Source organism: Typopeltis vanoorti, chromosome 26 (genome assembly GCF_054136105.1).
Source record: "Typopeltis vanoorti isolate ZY-2024b chromosome 26, IOZ_Tvanoo_1.0, whole genome shotgun sequence".
In the NCBI taxonomy this organism is placed as follows: Eukaryota; Metazoa; Arthropoda; class Arachnida; order Uropygi; family Thelyphonidae; genus Typopeltis; species Typopeltis vanoorti.
Window position 1 is genome coordinate 26,485,512 of NC_143574.1, and position 17,610 is coordinate 26,503,121.

The window sequence follows — 17,610 nt, forward strand, 5'->3', positions numbered from 1 at the left end:
TATCCTTTATCCTGTTTGTTGGATTATAATTCACCAGCTTATATGTGTTGTTATCGGCTACTAGCTGATTCATCTGAAGTATGTATATTGACCTGTCAAGGATGACAGCGGCATTGCCTTTATCCGATTTCATTATTATTATGTCTTGGTTGGCTTTTAATGATTTAATTGCTGTGAGTTCTGTTTTTGTGAAATTGTCCTGTATGGTTTTCTTAATGTTTAGGACATTACTAGTTTCTAGTCGTATTTTATCAGCTATATTGTTAGGTAGGGACTTGATGCCTCTTTCTATGTGGTAGATAAAATCCAATTTGTTTACCTTTTTAGGTGCTATTGCGTAGTTAAGTCCTTTATTCAGTAGCGTAAGTTTGCTGCTGTTCAAGGTGTGGTTTGATAGGTTGATCACATGGTTCTTGCTTGTGGTTGGTCGCTCCTTGTTTGTTGTTCATTGTTGGTGTTTATTGGGGAGGAGGTCTCCTGATTGGATGGATTCCTGTGATTGGCCACCATATTTCGCCGTTGTTTCAAACTATGGAATTTGGTCTTGAGTTTTTCTTTATTCTTTTCCAGGGTATATTTGGCTGAATTGTCAGTAATTCTTTCAAGTACTCGTAGAATGTCTGGATTAATATAGTTCAATAGTAGTTCAGAATTGCAATTTTGAAACCAGATTTCCGCCTGACATTATGGCCCTCTTTGCCCACGTACTACCATCTGGTTACTTCGTATGGCAAAACAAATTTTACCTACAAAAAGAAAGTACAGCCATGGGCTCACCACTATCCCCCCCTTCCCCCCAATTGCTAACTTCTACATGGAAACCATTGAGCAAAGGGCTCTAGATTCTGCCACGCTAAGACCGACAGTCTGGCTTAGATACGTCGATGACGTGTTCATGATCTGGCCGCACGGGCGACAAACGCTAAACACATTCCTTATCCATCTGAACAAACAACACGAACGCATACAATTTACTAATGAAATTGAAAATCAAAACTCGCTCCTGTTCCTAGACACACTAGTCACACGTCTTCCTTCAGGCAGTCTATCCTTCACGGTCTACTGAAAACCGACACACACTGGCCAATACATACATGCTAATTCATACCACCACCCATCACAAAAGTATAGAGTCATTAACACCCTTAAAAACAGAGCTACAACAATTTGCTCTAACCAGCAAGCCCTGAAAGAAGAACTAAAAATCATCAGCGACACATTCATAAATAATTGATATAACAAAAATACTATTAATAAAATACTCCATCAAACAACAACAAAAACGAATCTAGATTACAGTAAAACCATAGCCATCCCATACATTAAAGGGTTATCAAAAAATCAACAGAATCCTACAACATTATAACCTCAATGTCACCTTTAAACCACCCACTAAACTTAAAACTATATTCAGCTCCTCTGAGGATCCTCTCCTCCCATTGGCACATCCTGGAGTCTATTGCATCTGCTGCACCTGTAACTTACCGTACATTGATGAAACAGGACGGACAATTCCTGTACGCAAGAAAGAACACATTAGACACATTAAATATAACCATTATGGTGAAGCAGGCCTCTCAGATCACACGCTCAACACCTTACACCAAATCAACTGGAAAAGCACCCACTCTTTACACCACAAAAACCTGATATGAAAGGAAATTTAAGGAAGCCTGCGAAATCCTGATAAACCACCCAAATATCAACAACAAAGATGGCATGAAAATTCCAAGGATCTGGATGGCATACATTCAGCCTACCTAATATATAAGATCCAGCATAAGTCAGGACTCTAGCCAATCTTCAGCTAGTATTAGAAATCATTCCATACCAACTGGCTGGAATGTACGTGTATAATCATGATGTTAATATATGTATATAGATAGATACATAGACTTGTTGTTGCGCCCAATATATGTCTACAACGAACAGATAACTAATAACAGGATTCTAGCATCGATGTATAATTTTTTTTTTTTTTTTTTTTTTTTTTTTTTTAACCAGAGGTCAGGCCAACAATTGTTGTAGCGGTAAGTCAGTAACTTTAACAAACCAGTTTGATTGTAGTGTAGCTTGTTTTCTGTGTATAGTTGTATGCTCCAGAAGATGACCTTGACATAAAGGTCGAAACGTCGAATGTAGATTTTAGTTATATTAAACTAAAGTTTTTATTCAAACACAGTAGTTGTCTCCATAATTTTCAAAAATGCATTCGAATCACCATGTAAGCTTAAAAGAAAGTAATTACTCCATACATTAAGGATATCTTTTTCTCCCATTTTCATGTCACTTTTATCATCTCTAATTACTTTTACAGCATTCTTTCCACCATTTCTGAGCTTTTTCAACAGCCTCCAGAATATTTTGCCACATTCCTAATATTTATTTTCTATGTTCTTGCCAAAGTCTCCAAGTGACTTTTGTTTAGCTAGTTTTACAGGGTGTTTAGCTTTCTTACATTTGTTTCTGTATTCTCTAAGATCACAATCTGACTTATTTGGCAGGAACTTTCGATATGCTTTCTTCTTGTCCTTCACTGCCTCTTTATTTTCTTGTGTCCACCATGGAATTCTGATTTTTCTATCCTTGCAGACAACCTCACCACACACCTCTCTGGCTGTATCAATCAATGTTTTCTTCAGGGCCTGCCACTGAATCTCCAACGCTTGGTTCCTGTTCTCAAACTCTTTCATTTTTTATTGAACAATGTTTGTGTATTTTTGTCTACAGTTCACATCTGAGAGCTGCTCAACTTTTATTTGCTTTAAAACTTTAATGAAATTCAATTTTATCCTGTTCAAGACTAAATAGTGATCACTTCCTCTGTACACTCTAGTGTCCTGCACTAGGGAGAAAACATCACTATCAACAATAACATAGTCAATGAGACTTTTCTTATTCCTAGCCTCTTCTCTCCATGTGAATTTGTGCACATTTTTATGTTGGAACATGGTGTTAGTAATAACCAGTCCATGTCCTGAGCAGAAATCCAACAGATATTTGCCATTATTATTAGCTTTGCTCTTTTTCTCCAAATTTTCCCAAAATATTTCTGTATGTCTGACAATCATTTCCAACTCTGCTATTTAGATCTCTAACAAGGACCAACTTTTCCTTTTTAATTGTGTAAGGTGCTTTCTCTAAGCCTCAGAAAATTCCTCCACTTCTACCTTAGTAGAACCTTCTATGGGACTATGGACACAAATAAGTCTCATTGTCTAGTTCCCCATTCCAGTATCTGTCCATATCACTCTACTTGATATTGCCTGCCATTCAAGAAGATTAGCCTCGTATTTAGTGTTGAATACTATGACTACTCCTTGTTTTCCCTGATTGTTATTGCTTGAATATAACATTTTGTATTTATTGCTTAGAAAGATCTAACCATTACTTAAAAATGATTGTAGATTTGGAGAATAGAATTTTTAAAACTGCTCCATTAAAACAACAATCCACAACTGACTTGTCTACATTAAAATGTATAAAAGATTATCACTTTGGAAGCACAGTCAAAAGAACATATGCCTTTGATAGTTAACATCTAGAATTGAATCCCATCTAGTACATGAAATATACTGATTTGAAACTAAAGGTGAATTAGCTGGTTTTATATGGAAATAGTATTTTTTTTCTCTCCTGCAAAACAGCTAGACTAGCTGAAGAACACATCTGATTTTGATACAAATTATCCTTGTTGCTTTAATATAGGTACATAAATTGACATACTTAGAAAAATTAAAGATGGAAGCATAAAGTTATTAGCTGTAAAATTTTTGCCTACATATTCCATTTTGCCTACATTCCATCATTGAGGCATCCTCAGTAATGGAACACAGTATTAAATTACAATTGAAGAATCATTTTCAAAAATCATCACTGTAACATTAATAGGACAACCGATGGTCAGTTAAGATTCCTAATTATTTACAAAAATAAATAAATAATAAAAAAATTACAATAATGTAATGATCAGTTCACATCTGAGAGCTGCTCAACTTTTATTTGCTTTAAAACTTTCATGAAATTCAATTTTATCCTGTTCAAGACTAAATAGTGATCACTTCCTCTGTAATAATATTTCCCATAAAGGGGATAGATAACCAAGGACCATCAGATCTGTTTAATTTTGGTCAGTGTAGGAAGGTCTCACAACTCTCTCTATATAAGCAATCTACTTCTATGCAAAAGCTTAGTTTTCTTCCAAGAAACTCTCTGTTTAGTTGAGATTGTAGTTTCATTCATGGTACTGGATGTAAGATTTATGTTCTTCACAACAGATGGTGACAGATTTACCAGACTGTCCAAAGTAAGACAAACCATAGGAGCTTGGGATCTGGTAGATACCTGGAAGGTTGAGTGGAGAAAGATTGTTTTTAGGCAAAGAAAGGAAATTAGAAATCTTCCTGACAGGACAAAAGGATACTACAATATTAAGAAATTTTAGAATTTTAGCTATATATTCAGAAATCCCTTTAATATAAAGTAGTGGAATCTGAGTGATATCTTCAGGCGATCTAGAGACTGATTGTCTAAAGCTGTTTAAGGCTTTCTTAATAAAAGATTCATTAAAACCATTCTTCATAAAAGATATAATTTGATTCTTGTTGTAAAAGGTCTTGCTATGACATAGGTGAAAATTTTACAACTAATAAATTTTTCTAAGATATCCTTGTCTCAAAGATACCTTAGAAAACCTTATAATACCTTATATTTCAAGTATGCTGTTCTTGATAGTATTTTATGTTTTTTCTTCAAGTTAAATCTTAACAATTTTTAATTCTGAAGGAACTAATTTCTCAAATATATATGTTTTAAATAAGCATTAAATTAATCAGTTCATATTGTTCTCATCAGTTCATCAGCTTCATCTGTCTATTATAATAATTGCCATCTCATCACTTTTCTACATATTAACATCCCCCCCCCCCCAATGTGTGACACTTGTTTCTTTTGGAGTATATCTCCCATTGATGGTACTGGCCTTTTCGTCCTTATTCTTACAGTATGTCCTTATGTTTTTCTTCCCGCATTCTTTGTTTTACTTCTCTAAGTCTTTTTTCACTATCCTGTCTTTCCAAACCACCTTCACTGGGGTCCAATGCCTCGACACCATGTTTACTCTGCAGTGCGAACATGGACATCTGGAAAGTGGGATATTTAAACTACCTGCTTAGGCTTTACACCCCAAACCTTTTTCGCTGCTTCAGATGTCAAAAGTATGGTTATTCTCAAACTGCATAGTGTAGCTCTGCCATCTGGACCTGATCTAGCAGTAAAGATCATGAGAATAAAGACTATAAGAGCAAAATGCCCTAATTGTGAAGAAGATCACCCAGCCTTTGCTGGGTGATCTATGCAGGGATAGCCACAGCCTTTATGAGGCAGTGCATTATCTTGCTGAAAAAGAATAAAGACAATGGTCAGTTCCATAGAAATGCCACAAAGTAGGAAGCCTTGTATTGCCAGAATGTTCAGATACCACTCAGAGTTCAGTGTTCGTGGTCAGAAATAAAGGTCTGAGACCAAACTAGGAAAAACAGGACTATCATCACACTGCCACCTCCTAATTTCATAGTCAGAGTTAATCACTCTGGTAAGAGTCATTCACCCATCCATCTACTCGGTAGAGGGTATATCATGATACACCCTCTACTGAGCAGATGGATGGGTAGAGGCTGTATCCTTAGTGTTGCTCCATAACAGTTTTACAAGCTTCCATGTCCCACACCACTAAAGAACGATGTTGCATGTTGATTTTGGTAATGTGGGACTTGCATATTGCTGTCCTACTATGGAAACCCATTGTGAGCCTTGGCTTTTAATGTTTTTGTGCAGATTTGTATTCCACTTGATGTGTGGAGCTCTTCATTCAATATTTTAGCTGACAAATGGCAGTTTTTACATATTATCCTTCGTAGCACCCTACAGTCATGTTCAGTGAGTGTGGTGAATTGTTCACTGTAGGTAGCACTTAACAGCTGACTCCCTGCACTTCCACCTCAGTATGGTATCACTGATTATTGATCTGGGATGGTCCAATTTGTCAGCAATTTGCTCAACAGATAGGCCTGCAACATGGCATCCTATCACAATGCCTCTTTCAAACTGCAGCAATTTCATTCAGATACAGTTTCACTGACTTGGGAGCATCATATTCCTCCAATTTATGCTGGCTACCAACACATGACTCATTACATGGCACAATGCTCCTTGCCCATGAGGATGTCCATTAACTTCTTTCCAAGCAGTGCAAAACGACATTTCTAGTGTCCTAGAAGGAGTCTAATTTGACAACTTCTTGGATATTTTTCCTGATGAATACTGGCCATCCACAGTCTCTAGACGGAAAAGAATCCAAGGCTAATGAAAATAAAAACCATTCAACATAAGAAGTCAGATGATACCACCAAAGAAAAAATAATAATAATGAAAAATTATACAATGGAGTTGTTCTGGATTCTCTCAAAACATCAAGGCTCTCTTGCAGAAGTATAAACTGATATGCCTGCAGGAAGCATACCTGCAGGCATATCAGTTTATTAAGAAATGGCTTCTGTCATTCATGAAAACAGGACAGAGGATGGATCTGTCCACAGAAGCATTGTTATTTTTGTTGGGAAACCATCCCCTGTCCAGCAAGTCCCACTTAATATGAATGTAGCAGTTACTATCCAACTCCCAGTCAGAAATTTAGCAGTATGCTGCATCTATGTTCCTCCTGTTAGATATCTCTCAAGATAACCTTGATAACATCATATTGCAGTTACCACCCACCTTAATCTTAGTGGGTAATTTAAACAGATACAGCACTCTAGGGCAGTCCTTGAACAAACACAGAGAAAGAGCTTTTGAATGTATGCTCGAAAACAATAATCTCATCCTCCTAAACACAGGAAGCAATACCTTCTTTCATATTCCTGCCCAAACATTTACTACCATCGAATTAACTGTTTGTTCACTCTCCCTTTTATCCTTTAAGTGGGAAACTGACAAGAAATTATTTTGGAGTGATCAATTTCCTATGATATCCATATTTCTGCATAGGAAACCAGCTTTCCATCATGTATATCATGATGGAAAATTGAACAAGCTGACTGGCCCATTTTCTCATCATTAGTATTTGATTCTGTGATGGGCAGCTCCTCTTCTATCAGAAATGCAGTGAACTATGTGATAGTGTATTATATAAGCTGCCACAACTGCAATTCCTAAAACATCTAGTTGGTTTCCACATTTCCCTAAGACTGTGGAATGATGATCGCATAGCATCCAAAGAACCTCTGGGTATTTTCTGATGATATCCCACAACAACGAACCTTATTTATCCCAAATGTGCCCAAGCTTAAGCATGGCACATCTGGTGGCAGAGTCAAAGGAATCCTGGATCCAATATACATCCTCCATAACAAGAACAACAAACACTAAAGAAGTCTTGGACAAAATCCAGAAACTGAAGAAGATACTACCCACCAGCTCTCTATCCTTTCAATGGATGCACAGTTGCTTATCCAACGGTGATTGCTGACACACTCAGGGAAATTTTTGCTATGACAGCAGTATCATCATATCCTCTCCCCCTCAGTGTTTCTTGTTCAAAACAGCAAAGCAGTGAAATAACAAATTCTGTTTTCTTTGAACAGTACTGAAGAATGCAACAGGCCATTCACAAAAGGAGAAATGAAAACCACTTGGTTTAAGTACCACCCAACTACTTTTGAACCAAATAATATTAGCTGAGATGGTCAAACACTTTTCACTATTATCTGTAGATTAATTGTTGCATCTTTACAAGAGAATTTTCTGTGAGAGTATAATTCCAACCCAGGGAAGGGTCCAAAATTCCCAAATAATTACTGTCTGATTACTGTGATCAGCTGCTTGTGCAAGATTCTGGAAAAAATCGTTAACTCTCGTCTTTTATGGTTTCTGGAGAGTAACAACTATTTTTTTCCAGAACACAATCTGGCTTCCAAAAATATTATCCTACTACTGATCATCTAGTCTGGCTGGAGGCATTCATTAGAGATGCCTTCCTAAAACATTAAAATCTAGTATCAATTTTCTTTGATGTGGAAAAAACATATGACACTCCTTGGAAATGATACTTGAGACCTGCACAATTTTGATCTCAAAGGAAATTTCCCTTTTTATAAAGAACTCTCTATCAAACCAAATCTTCCAAGTCTGGGTGGGTTTTAAATTTCGATTTTAAATATCACATTTTTTTGTAATGTAATCAAGGTCAACTCGATAACAGAACATCTTCCTCCAACAGTAAGTAATGCACTCTGTGGATGACTTTACCATATTTGTCATTAATGTAATATGAGGGTTATAGAAACACAGCTGCAGCAACCTATTGACCATCTCTTAAAATGGGGGCTTGCAAATGGATTCAAATTTTCACATCAGAAGACAGTTTGTTTGCTTTTGCCACAGATGTGGTCTTCACCCTAACCAGAATTCTAACTAGGACAAACATGAAATGCAGTTGCACAAGCCAAGTTCATAAAGCGCATATTTGACAAATTTACCTTCCTCCCTCATGTAAGACAATTGTGAGATAAGTGATAAAAAGCAATGAACATCCTTTGCATCCTGTCTTCCATTTGTTGGGGTGCTGACAGATGTTCTTTGGTTCATTTGTACAGGACAATGATAAGATCAAAACTTGATTATGGGTCCCAAGTCTAACTTCTGACAGAGGGTAGCCCTGTAACGGCTAGACCTGGAACATTTTGGACTGTTTTCAAAATGTTCCAGAAAAACACCTATTCTCCTATTGAGGCAAATGAACTACCTTTTTCACTTTGGCATAAAACAGCTGTCTCTGTATATTTTACTTTCATTGCATTATATGCAATGAAAGTAAAATCCCTGCCAGACGAACCCATGTGGCCAACTATTTTTTGTCCATGATGAGAGAATCTGTACAATACGTGACAGATTGCCAACTTAGTAACCCTTTGGCTTGTGAATAAAAGCTCTCTTACAAGCTCTAGATATTAGGGTAGACCATAGCACAGATGCCACTAAATGTGCTTCCATCATGGCATTCATGCATACCACCATGCAGCTTTTCTTTCTGTAAACTACCATAATATTTTGCCCCTCTCATTGTTTACCAACAGCTTTTTTCAAGTACACAGAAGAGAATACTCTAATTTTGTGCCTGTCTACACAGACAGTTCAAAATTGGAATACCTAGTACGATCTTATGCTGTCTTTCTAGACAGCATTATATCTGCACACAAATCCCACTAGAGCATAACAACATTAAAGTACATCAGACTACATTGCTACCAAAGGTGCATAATATATTCAGACTCACACAAAGTTATCATCAAGCTATAAAAAGTCTAGAGCTGCACAAACATTCAGAATTCTCAAATTTAATGCCTCTCTCAGTTATGGAAGCTACACTTAGATGTACATTTCTATTGGATTCCAAGCCAAGATACTGGATGTTGGATTCCAAGATACTGCAGCTAGGTTAGCTCATTTCTCAAGCATTCACCATCTGCCCATACCATATATTGATTACTGACAAATTATCAGACACAAATGTTTATCTCAGTGACATCTTTGCATGAATTTTCAAGCAAGAAATCTTTCAAGTCAAAATATTATTTCTACACTTCTTATCTGTAAAATGGAGTAACGCTATTCTCTTTAGCTATTTTCGTCATAAACATGCAAAAACAGCTAAATAGAATAGTGTCGCTGCATTTTACCGATAAGAAGTGTAGAAATAATATTATTTCTACTTTTATTATTATTATTACATGACACCTCCATGGAGTCAAAAGACTCCATGGAGGTGTCAAACTCTGTCTCCACCACTCAATACACCATCTACGACCCACCACCGCTAGTATTTCCACAGACAATCATAAACATCCATGCCCATAATGGGAGTTGAACCTGAAGCCTTTTGGCTGGAGAGCAGATACGCTAACCACTCAGCCAATGGGAAGATGAGTTTATGCTGTAAACAGAATTTTGGGGCTTTGCAATTAAGCCTAATTAGGTGTGAAAAGGAAATCTCACATTCACAGTATATGTAATTTCAAAGTTCTTTACTTATAAAAAGGAATTGTTTTCAAGTACAATAAAAGTGGCATATTGCAGCATAATTCATTACTTTAAAGTGTTATTTTTCATAGTTAAATGGACTGTATTCCAGGGACAAAAAGAGTTTGTTATAGGATTTTAACATAGAGTTTAACATAGGATTTTCAGGCTCAAAATAATATTTCAGCACTAGTATCTCAGAACTGGAGTAAAGCTATTCTGTTTACCTCTTATTATGAAGGTCAGATGTTATGATGGTGCTTGTGTAGTAAGTGCCGACTGTATAAACTTCATTTAAAAGAGTGGAAAGACTTTTTTGAAAGGAAAACTTTTATTTGAAACATACTCAAGTCTAAACATCAGAAGAAATCAAGAAGTATCCTCAGAAAAGAAATGGAACTAGCATAAGAATTAGAGAATTACTAAGTTGACCAAATGGGTATTACCAAAACAAGGAAGATAATAAACAGGTGAGATTCTTCTAAGTAATGACCACAAGATATTATATTGAGGAAAAGAAGGAGCAGCTATAGTATGCAACACTAAACATGAAGACAATCTTCTTGAATGGTAGGTAGTTTCAAGTAATGATATGCACAAACATCAAAATCAGGAATTGGTAATCGGAGTTATTTGTACCTATGGGCCTAAAGAAAGAATAAGAAAAAATCCATAATTGTAATTAAATTCTCTGACATAAAGAAACAGAAAAAGGGTGTCCTTGTTGGACATCTAAACAGTAGAGTAGAAAATGAATACTGGACATATAGAAAATTCGGAGAAAAGAACAAAGCTAATAATAAATATCTGCTGGATTTTTGTTCAGGCATGGACTACTCATCATCAAATGCATTTCCCAATATACAGATATGGTCAAATTTGCATGATACAAGAAATAAAAGTCTCACTGACTGCTATTGCTGATAGTGATATCTTCACATTGGTTCAGGACACATACGTGTATAGAGAATTTGAAACAGGAAGTGACTATCATTTAGTTTTCAGCAGGATAAAATAGATGTATCATGCTGAAAAGAAAAATATGTGTGAAAGTTTTAAAAAGAATCAAAGACCAGCAGCTTTCATAGGTGAACTTAAATTCATTTATACAAATACTGTTCATGAAAAAAAATGAAAGTTTGAAAACAAGAACTGTATCTTGAAGATTCACTGGTGGACTCTAAAAAAAATCATTGATTCATCCAGAGAGGCATGTTGTGAGGTTGCCTACAGGTATAGAAAAATCAAAACTCCATGCTGAATGCAGGAAGTTAAAGAGAAAAAAAAGCATAAAATTCCTAGCAAGTAAGTCTGCATATGTTCTGAGAGAATACAGAGCAAAATGTTAGAAACTGAAACAGTTCCACTCCTTTGGAACTCGACCTAATGTAAGACTGATATTAAACAAATATGTCAAGGCAGATGGCAACTCTTTGGCACTTTCCTTCAAAATATGCAGTTATATATTATCAAATCCTCACATCCTTATTAATATCAAGTTTGCTTAATTCCCAATATACCTCTTGCTCACTCACAGTCAGTCTCTCCTCTTCATCATCCACTGCTCTCAGACTCTCCATGATAGTACATTCACAAGGATGAAAGATCTTTATGAACTCTTCATTAAATATCTCAACTATATCCTCTACTGCAGTTGTCCTTCTACTATTTATACTTTTTTTATATATACTTTTACTTTTTCTTATACTTTTTTACATTTTTACTTTTACTTTTTCTTATACTTTTTTACATTTTTACTTTTACTTTTTCTTATACTTTTTTTACATCTATTTTTACCCTGATGAAGCCAAACAGCTAAGTTGGCAAAACTTGTCAGTATTTTCTTACTTAGTTTCAAATAAATTTGACCTATATAAACCCAAATTGAAGTTAATCTCTCCCATAGAACTCCCAATGTTTTTTTTTCCCCATTAGCTAACTACTGCTCATGATTCACTTTTGCTTTCCTTACCTATAAGGTCACCTTTCTTGCCTGTTCTTTGTACTCCATATTTAATTGATTATTATCACTACTTATATGTTGCCTGCATAAATCCTTTTTTCTCTGTATTGCATGTGTAATCTCTTCATTCATCCTTTTCACATCTACCTTATTTAACCTTCCCCTTGGAATACATTTAGACATTGTTTTCTACTAAATAGTTCTTAAATAGCACCTGAGCAGCATCGATCTCCTTTCCACCCAACTCCCCATTCCATGCTACAGCTGCAAGCTGTTTCATTAACTTCTCATTAATAACTTCTCTTATACACAGAATTCCTCACATGACTGGCAACCACCCAGATAATCACTTCACTTGGAGGGAGATTTGACACCTCATTTATAATGACATCCTGTGAGGAGATGATCAAATCCAAGACCCTTAGTCTTTGTGTGCCTTCTGTTGCATACTGTCTGAGGTAGGTTTCTCTCAGAAACTCAAGAAATTCATTTTCTTTACTTCTGGTTGTTATTTTGTCATCACAATCTGTATTGCCATTATTAAAAGCACCCTGTTCCTATTTGCTTGTCTAATTTTCTTATACATTTCATGGTCACTACCGTCCACATTACCAGGTCTATAGCACTTCCGATGAAGTATTTCAATATATTCACCTCCACCTCACACCATACTGCCTCAGAACCATTGCCACTATTCCCCCCCCCTTGTCTCTCTATCTTGTATGGACATAACTCTATCTTCGATAGCACCCCATCTCCCTTTTTACCCTTTCTCTTTTCACAAAAAACATCACTTTCATCTTTATTCTTGTCAGGATGTCATCCTCATCCAACCATGTCTTACATATTCCAACAGTTTTTGGTAAATGAACTGAATCATTGCAACCATTTCATTTCTCATATTTCTGCTACTTCAGGCATTCTTCTTTAAACATAACAGCTCATTCCTATATAACAAGTTTCACTGATACTGCTTATTAGATGCGACTTCTCCATACCTTATTTGAGCGATTTCTTTTTTTCCTTACCCATCCCAGAACCTTCTTCAGATTCATTTGTTCTCCCTACATCCCAAGCCATCCCATTCCCTTGTCTGCACACTGTCACTTCCTCTTTGAGCAGTAACCTTTCTCATGCTACATTCTAATACCCACCTTGAATCTTCCCGATTTCGCTGTTTATCTTTGCACACTTGTTCTCTCATTCTCTACACTCATGCTATTCACTTCTTTATTTATAAGCACCACTTCAATCTGTCCTTCCTTATTCTCTCACTCTTTCCCATGGCTTCTTATTTGTTCAGATTCATTCTCTCCAAATGACTCACACCAAAACCATTCAAATGCAGTCCATCACTCTTATACAGTTCAATTCATCCTTCAAACAACTAATTCCACACATTAACAAACTACACTCCTTTCCCTTCATTTCTGCATGCATATCATTCATAATCCTTGCTCTCTGCCTCGTTCCATCACTGTCATACCTGAACAATAAACTGACTACATTTCCTATCACACTATTATCTTTTATCCTTCTCAACAACCTCCTTATATCCAATCTTACATTCTCCTTGTTCCCCAGTCAAGTCATTTGTTCCTACTACCACTACCAATGCCACTTTCATTACCTCTTTCATACCAACATCATTTGTTCTCGTCTTCTTCACTGTCGCATACATATCTACAATTCTCATCATTTCACTCTGCATCTGCTTCATCTCTTGCCTCATCCACACCAACTTTGCTTTCATGTCTTGCATCATTTTTTGCTGTGATTCACTCTTGCTATCTTATTGTCTTGTTATCATCTTATTGTATTGTTACTTGATTATTGAAATTATTGAGGTTGTAAAAACAGAATGGATTTATCAGAATAATTTAAAGAAAAAAGTTTTATATTTTTTCTTTGATAAAAATGTGATCTTCAGCAAGGAAAGAATAAAGGATTCATCCCAGACAAATCAACAAACAAACAAAAAGTGTTGACATTATTTCAGAATTTTTCCCTTCCCTGTTTCTGAACTGATCAAGTAGTCGGAAGTGTTTGATGTTTGAAGATTAGATGCTAAATTGTTTACTATATTTTTAAAATTAGTAGATTTAACATGTTTCATCAGTTTTCTGTAATTCTGTACCATTTCTTCTCTCTCTCTCTCTTTCTTTCTTCACAGTTAGAGAATGGACCCCGTTTATTTGATTCATTGGCAAATAAGGCATCCCACATGCTGTGTTCTGTTTTGCATTCTTTTGCACGGATCTTTGGTAAGTATCTCCAAATGGAATGTGCCTTCCTATGTAATAAATGATTGTTAAATTTAAAAATTACTTTATAAATAAATTACTTTGATAAGTAATATGTGGTATGATGTAATTCTACATTCAATGCTTCATTAGCAAGTGAAGTGTTACAGCACAGTTGTAAAATATGTGCTGTTGCTTCAGCCATTTCATGAGTCCAACTCCCAACAACTATTCTTTTGTTTGAACTTGGGGGGGGGAAGTGTTTTAGAGTCCTGTGTAGGTGCCAAAATGTTAGTGTATATAGTGTGCCTGTTAATTGATGAGACAGATTTTTTATTGGTGTATTGTAAATAGAATTGAGCAAAATAGTATACAATTTTAACTGGTAGAATGTACTCTCTCCAACAAGCACATGCACATTGAGTTAGCTTCATTAGTTCTCACGTAGATTGCTGATAGTGAGACAGTGTTAGTATCTTGTGTGAATGATTGACCAAGATTGTACCATTTTAGAAAAAAATCAAGACTGTTGACAAATCATGGTGTGCCATCAATCTTCTTCTTCTTCGCGTTCTTCCTGCTTCCTATGCAGGGTCCGCGTGTTACTTAGATGCGACTACTTGTTAGTACTACTCCCAATCGACCCGTCGCCTGGTCTGCCGCTAGGGGGGGGGGAACATATTTTTGACTGTAGAGGTGTATGTTCACGGGGCCGGTTTGCGGGATGAAAAACGCCAGATAAACTGGCAGAAAAAACCCTACTGACCGCGCCCAAGACCGGCTAACTTGGCTATGCCTGAGGAAGATCCTCAAATTCCTCACGTCTACAATGGGAATCGAACCTGGGACACTCCTTCCCCAGGCATATGGTTGCGATGCGCAAAGCCACTAGGCTAACTGCGCGGTCCATGGTGTGCTATCAATACAACCTAAAAACAAAAAGCAAAGCATGTGGCAGTTGATGACATCTCCAAGGCAACAAATAGTTCAATTGTCAAAGTTTCTTCAGCAATCTGTTTTCTTTGGCATTCATGGAATTATCCATAAGGATTTGTTCCAAAGGGCCAAAAACAGTTACAGTGTATTGTCTGATTCGGAGAATGAGATGAGTGCAAGAGGAGCAGTACCTAACAAACAGCTGTTGCTATGTGAAAATATGCTTGGACATTGTGTTAAGTGTGGCACAGTTTCTTGCTTCCAAACCCACTATATTGTTCAAACACCCACCATATTGCTGGATATGGAACTGGTGGAGTTTTTGTTTCTGAAATTGAAAACAAAATTCAGAGGATGGTGTTTTGACTCATTGGAGGTTATCCAAGAGTGTGACTACTGAGCTTTAGACACCTGCCAGTAGTGTTTTGAAAATGTGTATCAATGACATACATGTTGTATTGAGTTAAGTGAAGATTATATTTAAAATAAGTGATTCACTCCTGTATTTGCTCTTTATTTTTATATGAATTTTGTTATTTTTATTTATCAGACACACTATGTGTGTGCGTGTGTGTGTACATGATGATGATTTGCTGTATATAATCAAATTCCTGATATATACCTTCAAAGGGTGCCTTCATAGTGGCTTCATTTTTAATTGGATAATGCCGTTGGTGCCATATGTTCACTCCTCTATTTTTTCTCAGAATTCTCATATTTGTTATGAATGCTGACAGTGTGATAGTACTAGATGAAAAGTTTACATTGCTACCAACTTCCTATCAATAATTTTCTGCCAAATTAGTCTGTTACTTGTCAAAACTAATATTGTGTGATCTTATATTTTTGTCTTCTGAGGCATTTTGAACTACATTGGTCCACTAGATCTTACCCTTTCTCTGGATCGTTTTCCTACCATTCTGGCTTCAAACATTTGTTTGTTTTGTTAATCTTTTTCCCCACCTGAGCTGTGCTCACACACTTAACATTGTCATCATTGTGTGATGACAATGTTAAGTGCCTTCATAGTGTCTTCATTTTTAATTGGATAATGCCATTGGTGCCATATGTTAACTCCTCTATTTTTTCTCAGAATTCTCATATTTGTTATGAATGCTGACAGTGTCAAGTTCCATACTAATATCTTTATTTTAATGTAATTCTGCTATTGATGCCATATATTCACTCCTGTCATTTTTCTCAGAATTCTCATATCTGTGACCTCAAGTCTTTCATCAATTGTTTTATTTCTAACCCAACTCTCAGATTCTTAAGTCAGAATTGGTGTGAATATTACTTAAATATAAGAGCCAACAAGCTTCATTTTGGCGATATAAACATTAATTAAATTAAGGGGATATTAGATCCCACATTGTTTTAAAACCGAATAAGAAACTCAAAGATTGGAATCAGAGAGTTTCATGCCGAATAAAGTATAAAAAAACTATAAAAGTATCGGCAAATACTAGCGTGAGCTAAATGCAAGTAGTCCTAGAATGTAGTACAAACACAGCAACTCGTTGCAAAGGTGGGTAAAGTTCTGATCACTATTCTTGGTATTTTCCATAATGTAAAAGCACATTTCCTAGGAAATGTATGCTGTTATTACATTGGAGGTCACTACCCAGACTGGTTTCAGCCTTTATTGAGGCTTCATCAGTGAATAGCTAGACCAAATTAATACCAAAGGGATAGCGAAAAGAACTTATATACTCTGCTATACGAGTTGTCCAAAAGGTGCACCCATTAAGTTACTTAAATATAAGAGCCAACAGGCTTCATTTTGGCGATATAAACATTAATTAAATTAAGGGGATATTAGATCCCACATTGTTTTATACTTTTATAGTTTTTTTATACTATATTCGGCATGAAACTCTCTGATTCCAATCTTTGAGTTTCTTATTTGGTTTTAAAACAATGTGGGATTTAATATCCCCTTAATTTAATTAATGTTTATATTATCACTGAAATGGCAGAAAAGCTTATCCTTCCACATGAGACCAGTTAACGTACTCTCAGTTAAAATCCATTTGTATGTAACTCTCACTACCACTACAGAATTACTACTACTTACTTATCCTCTTCATGCCTCATGGCACATAAGGCTGAGATGTGTTTCTTAGTCCTCTGTTCTCAGCCACTGGTTCAGCTTCTCTCCAGCTATACCAGCCAGCCTTTCTTCTTTCTTTTGTCTCAAGTTAATCTAGTCGTATCCCTTTTCTGTAGTTCTTCTGGGATCCATGTCAAAGCCACTCTAGGAGTCTCTCCGCTGTCCGTTCTCAATGTATTATTATTATTATTATTATTATTATTATTATAAACAGATCTCCATGGAATCAAGAGACCCATTGAGGGAGGTCCCACTCTCACATGCACAGCTCATTTGTACTT

General features: G+C 36.1%; 1 protein-coding gene across 3 annotated transcripts in view; it reads left to right on the plus strand.

Annotated features, from left to right (window-relative positions):
• LOC150092428 (uncharacterized) overlaps positions 1-17,610 on the plus strand; it is a 353,827-nt gene that overhangs the window by 250,324 nt on the left and 85,893 nt on the right. For all 3 annotated transcript variants that reach the window (XM_090414980.1, XM_090414981.1, XM_090414982.1), the window contains one exon: positions 14,211-14,301. In XM_090414980.1, the coding sequence (XP_090271106.1) occupies positions 14,211-14,301 (91 nt within the window). The remainder of the gene's footprint in view (positions 1-14,210; positions 14,302-17,610) is intronic.